Consider the following 10,662-nt stretch of genomic DNA (forward strand, 5'->3'; position numbering starts at 1 on the left):
ATGTCCAAAATCATCTAATGTATTTTGTTACTCATTTTTGTCTTTTATTTAATTCTAACTTTGGAAATCTGGTGGTTCTGGGTGTTGTCATACTTAACCCTGTGAGAAATGCCTTTTTTTTTGCTAGTAGCTTCTTTCCTGTGATGTTCTGGGCCTAGAGGCTGGATCACAGGCTTATTTTGTTGCCTCTTATTTTTTAGAAAATTCAGAACCCCCAAAGAAGGAACTGAAGCCTAAAAAACCCAAAGTGGCAGATAAGAAAGCCAGATTAATTATTCGGAACCTGAGCTTTAAGGTGAGTGACAGAGAGCACTAACACGACCTGTTCTGAAGGCTGTTGGTGCTCACTGGTGGAGCTCCTCACCAGGATGGTATAATTGGACATAATTCCTTCCAGGCATGAATCTTAGCCTTGTTGAATACAGAAAATGGGCCTGTATAAACAATTAATTAAGGATAGTAAGTGTGAAGATGCCTTCCTTTTGGGACACTACAGCTGAGATAGGGAGGGGAGGAAGAGCTCTTTGATATCTGTCTTCTTTGTCTGTTAGATCCAAAGCAAGATGTCTTCTGTTTAGAAATGTTTGATGTCCTAGGCTCAAAAGTAAAAAAGGAGTGAAAGTATTCAAGTTCTTTGTAATGAACTAATTTAATGGTTGATGTTTCATGTTTATTTTCTGTGATAATATCCTTTCACGTTTGGCATCAGTGTTCAGAAGATGACTTGAAGACAGTATTTGCTCAATATGGAGCTGTCCTGGAAGTAAACATCCCCCGGAAGCCAGGTACTAGCAAACCCTCGTTTGTTGTGGATTAGATTAAGATTATTTAACATAATGGTGTTTTTCCATTTCATCCTTGAACTAACCGATATTTGAAATAAAAATACAGGGGCACCTGGGTGGATCAGTTGGTTGAACGTCCAACTCTTGATTTCAGCTCAGGTCACGATCTTAAGGTTGTGGGATCCAGCCCCCTGTGGGGCTCACATTCAGCACGGAGTCTGCTTGTCCCTCTCCCTCTGTCCCTTCCCCCCACTGTGCATGCGCGCTCTCTCTCTCTCAAATAAATAAAATCTTTTAAACAAAATAGAAATACAAGGTTCATGTCATACTCTTTGTGAGCCCCAGATGATATGATGTATATAAAGTATCAGGCACAGTGCTTGACACATAACAAAAACTCAGAAATAGTACTTATTCCCCCAATGGCATTTTTAGTTAGATCTCAGAACTAGTTTTAGAAGACAAGTTATGGTTTGAGAAAATGCATTTGCTCTCCGCCAGCTTGACTCAGGGTATCCTCAGCAGGAGGACAAAAGCTATTGCTTTGGGCAAGGGGCTGACTGGTTGGCAGGGCTTGGGTCATCCTGCCAGCCCAGGTTGCTGTAATGTCCTTCTTGGTGTTCGTTGGCTCCCCACCTGCTGCCTCTAACTTTTTTGTACATTTGCACACAGATGGAAAGATGCGTGGTTTTGCTTTTGTCCAGTTCAAAAACCTTCTAGAAGCAGGGAAAGCTCTCAAAAGCATGAACATGAAAGAGATAAAAGGTGAGTTTTCTGTACCCCTACCGTTCACCCAGATATTTCTGGTGTTTGGTGAATTAGCACAGTAACCCACTTTCTGCATTTTCAAAAGGTGTTTGAATTGTTGAGTCTTACTGATAATATAGAAGCTGTTTGGTGAAATATTCCTAGTGCTTGATCTTAGGGTTAAACTTGAAAGAACGCATGCCATTATTCGCTTTACTTTATTTGGGAGATGAGTATGCATTTAAATCCTTAATGAAAAAATGTCCCTAAAATAATCACTGATAGATGCAGGTTCTGTCCGGGGGGCTGTGGGTTTTGCAGGTTTCTCTGTCTTGGTTGTGGTCACTCTTCAGCACCCTTCAGCTCCCGTGGGCTGTTAAACTGGCTGTGTTCATTTATTAGATACTAAAGAAGGGCTTGGTTTGGAGACTTTGTAATTTCTGTGCAGAGTGCAGATTATTCCAGAGCACTTGTTTTGCCTAACTAGAGACTTGTCTAACTGGAAACACTGTTCCCATTCTTTCTTTCTTTACCTTTTTACTCTCTCTTACCCCAGGTGTGGGGGCTGTTGTAGAAAGGCAAAATAACTGTTTACATTGATTAAAAAGTTTAAGGGTTAAAAACGGTAGGCTAGGGGCACCTGGGTGGCTCAGTCGTTAAGCGTCTGCCTTCGGCTCAGGTCATGATCCCAGGGTCCTGGGATCGAGCCCCGCGTCGGGCTCCCTGCTCAGCGGGAAGCCTGCTTCTCCCTCTCCCACTCCCCCTGCTTGTGTTCCCTTTCTCGCTGTGTCTCTCTCTGTCAAATAAATAAAATCTTTAAAAAAAAAAACAACAAAAAAAACGGTAGGCTACTCTGAGCTTTATTTCAGGACCAACATTCTCTGAATTAGCAGTTTCTTTTGTCTGTTTTGGTTCTATCACTGTCTTGGATGAATAGGAAGTCATTTACAAGAGACTTTAAAAAGAGGAAGACCTTTCTGATGCTACTATTCTATCTGACAGGGCGGACAGTAGCTGTGGATTGGGCCGTGGCAAAGGATAAATATAAAAATACACAGTCTGCCTCTGCCCCAGGTAAGATGTGGTGATATTGGGTAGGAGGGGTTGTATGTCCTGGGGTGGGTGTGGAAACAGCTCTACCTAGGGTAAAATTATAAGGGAACTTGCTTCTCAGTAAGAATACTGGGTTAAAGATACCAAAAGCACAAGATTAACGGAAAGAATAAGACTAGGGATTAAGAGAAACTGAGTTCCTGTGGGCTCAGAAGTGAGCCCAGAGCTGTTTGTCGATTCATGTTGTACCATCTGGTGATCTGGTCTCAAAACATAGGGTCTTTTGAGTCTAAGACCACTCCTGGGTGTGAATGTGAATGAGGAGTGGGACCTGAGTTCATTGTCCCCTCTGCTGCCTGTCCTTTCCCACTTCTCATAAAATGATGGAATATTAAGAATAGGGAAACTTAAAACTTGAGGTTTTTTTTAGAAAGCAGGTGGCTTTTAAGCCACCAGGAGCTCCGAGAACAGAACTCACCGGGATGAAAGTTCATGGCCGGGCCCCAGAGTGAACAGGGTGCTGGCTGTGGCGTACAGCGGGGCGTACCGCGGGGCGTACGGCGGGGCGTACGGTGTGGCGTACGGTGTGGCGTACAGCGGGGTGTATGGTATGGTGTACAGAGTGGCGTACAGCGGAGCGTACAGTATGGTGTACAGTGGGGCGTAGAGCGGGGCGTACAGCGGGGTGTACAGTGTGGCGTACGGTGTGGCGTACAGAGGGGCATACAGCGGGGCGTACACCGTGGCGTACAGCGGGGTGTACAGTGGCAGGCTGTTTGCAGAGGCTCAGTTGCTACCTCTCTCATTCCGACGAATGGGACGGGCTTCCAGGGAATCTCAGTGATGAGGGCTTTTTGTTGTTTTTGCTTTTTTCCCCTCATACTTTCTCTTACATGCAGTAAGAAAAATACTGAGAAAAATAGTTAAAGTCCTAGTCCTAGTCCCAATGAACTAGGAACTTGGGGTATTAAGTTAAGCTTGTCCAAGTTAATCTTGGATTCTAAATGAATTCCTAACTTTCTTTACCTAAATGTATAGGTGAGGAGAAGAGGCCTGAACCTAAACATCAGGAATTAGATGAAGAGAATGGCAGGGAAGAAGAGGATACAGAAGAGGAAGAGGAAGAAAAGGATGACACAGAAGAGGAAGAAGAGGAAGAGGAGGAGGGGGAAGAGAATAAAAAATCAAGGGTGACCAAGCCTGCACAGATTCAAAAGAGGTAAGCAGCTCATTTTGTTCCGAGACAACAGACGCAGAGCTAGGCTTGTCTCTGGGAGGAACAGTGATGTCTTCCCTGCCCCCATCACGGCAGAGGCGACATGTGTAATGACCGTGGACAGACCCCTCTGACAGCCCAGATCCTTAGTTCTGACTGCCATTGCAGAGCAGTCCGGAAGGCCGCACCTGCAGAGAGCAGTGAGGAGGAGCATTCTGATGACGACAGCGACCTAGAGGAAAAAGAGAGTATTGATGGCGGGGAGGAACTGGCTCAGAGTGATACCAACAGCGAAGAGCAAGACGACGAAGGTTTGCCTGGGATCTTTGTGGACCTTTATGTTTAAAACCAGTTACTGACAAATGTGCATCAGTTCAGTGCACAACTCTTTTTAAATAGGGCCCTAAGGTGTTCTGTCAGATTTATGTTTCAGTGCTGGAAAGGATATCTTTATATTCCTTCTCAAGATTTTTGTTTTGTCTTTTAAATACGTTTGGAATAGTATTTGAGGGTTAAGATTCTCAGGGAATTTAAAACCTGGCTTAATGCTGAGGCACTACTTCTCTTGCTTATCCAAGATGAATGAGTAACTGGATAAGCAGGATATTGTATCCTAACACCAAGTGGATTTTAAACAACTCTTATGAGTTGAGGTGGGGATAAAGGACCCCTTGGGGCATTTTGGAAAACTGTAATCAAACCCTGTTGCTCCCTTTATAAAGATTGTTGGGCATAAATTCAACTCATTTATTGAGGGAGGCTGGTCATTACAGAATGAGGAATGGTCAATAACTGGTTCTTTAGTTTAAGTCTGGCATGTTGGTTTGGCCATATAAAAAATCTGAGGAAATAAGCTTTTTCCATGAGGAGAGAATGGTAGACACCTTAGAATCAAAGAAGCTTCTATACTGATGGGACTATGAGACCTTGCATTTAATAACCAGCTTCATCTGTCTCTTACCATTTCTTTACCTTGAAAAAATTATTGATTCAATACATAATAATGGCAGAAAATTAAGAAGAATAGTGCAGGAGAGTAATATAGAAAGAAAAGTTCCTCACCACTCCCCCCAAGAGTCCCTCAAAGTAACCACTGCAGTTTCTTTCATATTCTTTCAGAAATTTTTTATGTATATGTAAGCATATATGTCTATTTTTAAAAACAGTGAGTCTTCCTTGTACCCAGGTCTTCAGCCACTTAGGACCCCTCCCCAGAGACAACCAATGTTAAAAGTTTCTTGTGTATCTATCTTAATACTTTTATTATTTTTTTTTAAGATTTTTTAAATTTATTTGACAGAGAGAGACACAGCAAGAGAGGGAACACAAGCAGGGGGAGTGGGAGAGGGAGAAGCAGGCTCCCCACTGAGCAGGGAGCCCGATGCGGGGCTCGATCCCAGGACCCTGGGATCATGACGTGAGCCGAAGGCAGACGCTTAATGACTGAGCCACCCAGGCGCCCCATATCTTAATACTTTTATAAGCAAAAACACGTGTGTGCACACACACGTCAAATATAGTGTATGTTTGTGTGTGTGAATGTGTATTTTTTTCTCCTCAAATGTTCTTAATGTTTAGACTGTCACAACAGTATATATGAATGTCTTTTGTCCCACACCCTTACCACATCACATTTCATCCTTTTTTTTTGGTTGTTGCCAATCTGTTGGAATAAAAAATAGTATCTTATTCCTGGTGCTATGTTTTTCTTGAGTAAATTTGGGCATCTTTTCATGTATTTAGTTGTATATCCTTTGTTCACTTTTAATTTTGTTTTTTCTTATTCACTTATGCAAGGTTTTTACATATCTAAGAAGTTAGCCCCTTGTCATATGGGTTGCACTAAGTCTTTTTCAGTTTGTTGTATTCTCTTTTTACTTTAGATGTGCAAGTCTCAAAGAAAAAGAAGAGGAAATTACCCTCTGACGTGAACGAAGGGAAGACTGTTTTTATCAGGTATACCTTTGTTTTGTTTTTTTTTTTTAAGATTTTATTTATTTATTTGAGAGAGAGCACATGAGAGGGGTTAGGGTCGAGGGAGAAGCAGACTCCCCACCAAGCAGGGAGCCCGATGCGGGACTCGATCCCGGGACTTCAGGATCATGACCTGAGCCGAAGGCAGTCGCTCAACCAACTGAGCCACCCAGGCGCCCCTATCAGGTATGCCTTTGGTACCTTAAGATCTGCTGTTTATGTTGCCCTCACAGGTTTTTCTTTTCTCCTTTTTTCCTTTCTTCTTTCTCTCTTTCTTTATTTTTGTAAAGATTTTATTTTTAAGTAAGCCCTACACCCAGTGTGGGGCTCAAACTCACAACCCTGAGATCAAGAGTCGCATGCTCCACTAACTGAGCCGGCCAGTTGCCCCACTCTTTTTTTTTGGCCCCCCGGTACTAATTGTGTTAGGTAGGCCAGAAAATTAGATGCCTTTAAGACCATGAATACATCTGGCCCTAGGAACATAGCAAACAGTGAGAATATAGGAGAATCAGAACTGCACACAGAAGGTAAAGAGCAGGGGTCTCCAGATTTTGTCCTCATTTACATTTCCTTCTTTGTAATCGGAGTAGCATCATTTGGAATAAATCAGTTCTTCAGCTATTAGAAACATCTTGCTTCTGGCTTTTGTTTTAGGGGAAGTGCTGGGGAGGGGTGATACCACTTGTCCCAGATAATTTTTCTCTATGCCTAACTTACCTTTTAAAGTAGTGTCCAGAATAAAATAAGGCATCCCATTTGTTTCCAGGAAATCTTAAGGAGGGAGTCAGGTGGAGATGGGTTTTATTCCATGTTGCCATTGCCGTTTTAGTCCTACTGACTGTGGTACATTGGCCACTTCATAGAGCCAGGATATCTTTAGGATACCTCAGGCATGCCTTCTTGTCCTTTCTTTCTTTCTTTTTTTTAAAAGATTTTATTTATTTATCTGAGAGAGAGTGAGGGAGAGAGATAGAGAGAGAGAGAGAGTGCACAAGCAGGGGGAGGGGCAGACGGAGAGGGAGAAGCAGGCTCCCTGCTGAGCAAGAAGCCCAATGTGGGGCTCGATTCCAGGACCCTGGGATCATGACCTGAGCCGAAGGCAGATGCTTAACCTACTGAGCCACTCAGGCACCCCCTTTCTTGTCCTTTCTTAAGTGCCAGTGTGCTAGGGCTATTTGGGTCTTATTTTAAAGATGTGTATTTTATCTTCCTCTATAGTCTTTTAAGATTGTTTTTATTATACGAGTAACTTATGCTTATTGTAGGTAATTTAGGAAATAAATGAGCAAAAAGACACAAAATATTAACCTTAATGATTGCTCAGAGAACACCCGCACACATGCCCATATCATAGCTGTTTACAAAGATGAGTTTAGCCTTCATAAGCTGCGCTGTAGCCCATTTTCTTCCTTCACGGCTTGTCTCTTCATAATTGTTCTTATTGTGTTGTTTGGAATGGCCATATAAGTAATTCTGTATTTGTAGAGGATGCTGTTTAATAGGAAGGAGGAAATGTCACCATTCCTTACTATTTCTACATCTTTTAATGAAACTTAGGAAAATAAAGGATGGGAGAGAGAAAACTATACACAATGAGACAAATTAGAAGAAGTGACATGGCTAGGATATGTCTTATTGCAGAACATTTTTTTGTTTCGGTTACTTCATAAGATGGAATTGTTTATGGGGTTGTTAACTGAGTATAGAGAAGAAAAATTATAAATATTTATTGGGACCGTTTTTTTGTTTCTTGTTTTTACCCTGGAAGGATGTGCATAGCTGGGGAAATGAAAGATCTTTATAATGTATTGAAATTTGATAGAACAAAATCTTCTAACATCTTTTAATCCCATCAAGAGAAATAAGTGCTTTTCTTGTTTTGCACTTAGCTAGTAAACTTTACTGTGTTTGCTTTTGAGTTATTATTTTGAAGGATTTTCTGGCTTTTGTAAAGTTTTAACTGAAACCTGGATTTCACAGCAACACAGAAAGGAAAATGGGTAATCAAGAGAGACAGACAGACACATGTACACACTTGACTTTTCTCATCAGCCTGCTGTGAATCTTCTGTTTGTAATAAGAGAAACTAATTTTGGCCAATGTAAATGAAAAAGCGGGTTTGTTGGATGAACATTGGGTGGTTCACAGGATCAAAGCTGTCGAAGAGTAAACCTTAAGAAGGAGATGAAAATCTGGGATGTTTTGGGCCCCAGCTGTAGGAGGCTGTGGGTCTTTTCTCTGGGAACACTTACTGCCTTTTTTTTTTCCTTCTCAAGGCATAACATATATTCTGTAAAGTGCATTAATCTAAATGTACAGCTCAGTGAAATTTTTTGTGCATATATACCCATGTAACCACCACCCAGATCAAGATATAGGACATTTTCAGATTTCTGCTTCCCAGAAGTTTCCTTTGGGTGGGGTATTGCTATTTTGAAATGAATCTGCATCAACAGCTTCTGGCCTTTGTGTATGTCTGTTCAAGTTTTAAATTCCTGGGGGAGAGAATCTGATTGACATAGAAAGGCTAGTCAGGTATGGATGAGGGGCAGAGTCACACGTCAGAGGCTGGGCCACTGGGGGCCTCCCCTATGTATTGGTACTATATCTGAACCCCAGAGGGTGGTCATGAGCGAGAGTACCACTCCACTTGGTGTCTTACTCACCTTGTACTAGAACACAGGATCTCACTTGAGTAATTGACTTTTCTTGTGACTTGACTATCTTCCGTAGAAACCTGTCTTTTGACTCAGAGGAAGAAGAACTCGGGGAGCTCCTCCAGCAATTTGGAGATCTTAAATATGTCCGTATTGTCTTGCATCCAGACACAGAGCATTCTAAAGGTACTTGTTGTCAGCTTGTTAGGCCCTAAAAAGGTGGAGACTGCTGCCATGGACACTGACTAGGTTACTTGAGAGCATAACGTGTGTCATTCTGAGGGGTCTACAGTCCATCCAGCCCAGGTTTCTGTGGTCCATAGAAGCACCAAGGACATTCTGAGGTTGTCTTCCAAGATATCAAACTCAGCATCTTTAATGGTGCTGCCAGCCACAGTTTTGTCTAAGCTTTTTAAGCCCTTGCTTATTTACTTTAGGGTAATGAATTCCATTTGTTGTTCTCCTTTGAATTTCAAATGTGATAGCATCTCATGGGTATTAATCATTCCACATTGCTTGAAATTACTGGGATCTTTTTCGGTTGCTTTTGTTAGAGATGGAAGCTAACAGAAATTTTGTTGCAGTGGCAACAGTCAGAAGGAAAGCTGTATATAGCAGGACTGCTGCCTTAGATTTTTTTCCCTAAAGCTATTTCTTTTGAACTTTTAAGGATTGGCCCCAGTTCATTCTAGTGTATTGTTGTTTAGGGGAGCAGCATCTTTTCAGTCTATTCATAATCTTTGATTTCATCAACTGCAGTCATTCTCCTAAAGCAGTGAATTCTTAATTCATTCTGGTTCTTGCTTCCTTTGAGATCTAGCAAAAGCTATGAACCCTCTCTCCAGAAAAATGCCACTTCTGAGGGTTTGTGGGCTTTCTGGAATCTATTCAAGGGTTAAGAACCTCTGTTCTAAACCATACTTTCCAAATTGATGAGACCTGATCATTTTCGGTTTTTCCTTAGCCAAAAAGATATAAGTAGGTCAGTATGATGGAAAGAAAGCTGAACTGCTTCCTGGATATTAGGGATCTAATTGTAGCTGAGCCATAGACCAGCTGGGTGATTTTGGCAAATTGTTTAACCGCTTCAGGCTTCAGTTTCTTATCTGTAAAATGAGTAGGTTCAACTGGAGTAATCACTTAATGTGTCTTCAACTCTAATACTCAACTATACTTCTTGGACCTTCTGCATTTCCAGTATGTTTTTCTAAAAATGGGCAACTAGAATTGCATAGAATGTTCCTAGTACTATAGGATATTGCATTACTTTGATATCTTTTGTTTCTTTTTGAGTGCAGTAGTCTGTTGGGTTGGTATTTTCAGAATGTAGTCAATAGTTGACTTGCGCATTCTCTTTCTTGATCTATTAATATTAGCTTAGAGTTAATGATTTTAATAAGCATAGTTTTATTATTTTTTAAAGATTTTATTTATTTATTTGTCAGAGAGAGAGGAAGAGAGAGAGAGTGAGCACAAGATTTTATTTATTTATTTGTCAGAGAGAGAGGAAGAGAGAGAAAGTGAGCTGCAGGCAGAGGGAGAGGCAGGCTTCCTGCCGAGCAAGGAGCCCAATGCGGGACTCCGTCCCAGGACCCTGGGATCATGACCTGAGCTGAAGGCAGATGCTCAACGGACTGAGCCACCCAGGTGTCCCAAATATATTGTCTTTTTCTAGCTCTTATTAAATTTTTTTGCGTACTCACACAGCCTTGGCCGCCTCCTAGCATTTATCCCTGTCAGCAGGCTATTTCGCTGTCTAGGAGAGCTAAAAATTATCTGTAGACTTTTAGGGAAGTGTTAAGACTAAACCCAATACTGACCTAGGCATTTCCAGTGTTAAAATTCTTACCCATTCAGAGAGAAGTACCTTTTTTCTTCATATTGGATGAATAAGCTAATCTGTCAGTTAGAACATATTTCCCCCATCTTCCTCCCTTTCTTTCTGTATTGTTTGTTTCTTCCTATTGAGTATCTATTAATGCCAGGCACTATGGTAGGTGCTAGCAGCCTAGAAACATGGCCCTTACTCCTGAGGCATTCCTTCTGTTTGGGAAGATGCCACCTGCCCAGAGCTGTAAAAAGAGAGATGTGATTGGAGGCTTGGTGGGTGGGGCATTTGGCCCTGCCTGGAGGAGGCAGGAAGGACCTCACCTAGATGGTGACTCTTGGGTTGGCCTGCCACGTGTGTTGTCTCAGTCTGCTGCCATTCATTCTTTTTTTTTTTTTT

General features: G+C 41.8%; 1 protein-coding gene across 2 annotated transcripts in view; it reads left to right on the top strand.

Moving 5' to 3' along the window:
- The window catches only part of RBM28 (RNA binding motif protein 28), a 30,985-nt gene that overhangs the window by 4,917 nt on the left and 15,406 nt on the right, over positions 1-10,662 (top strand). For both annotated transcript variants that reach the window (XM_081800143.1, XM_081800144.1), the window contains exons 3-10: positions 201-295; positions 710-785; positions 1,458-1,550; positions 2,535-2,606; positions 3,624-3,804; positions 3,970-4,112; positions 5,685-5,757; positions 8,512-8,621. In XM_081800143.1, coding sequence (XP_081656269.1) covers positions 201-295; positions 710-785; positions 1,458-1,550; positions 2,535-2,606; positions 3,624-3,804; positions 3,970-4,112; positions 5,685-5,757; positions 8,512-8,621 — 843 coding nt within the window. The remainder of the gene's footprint in view (positions 1-200; positions 296-709; positions 786-1,457; positions 1,551-2,534; positions 2,607-3,623; positions 3,805-3,969; positions 4,113-5,684; positions 5,758-8,511; positions 8,622-10,662) is intronic.

Source organism: Leptonychotes weddellii, chromosome 12 (genome assembly GCF_054177405.1).
Source record: "Leptonychotes weddellii isolate Sample4059 chromosome 12, ASM5417740v2, whole genome shotgun sequence".
Lineage (NCBI taxonomy): Eukaryota > Metazoa > Chordata > Mammalia > Carnivora > Phocidae > Leptonychotes > Leptonychotes weddellii.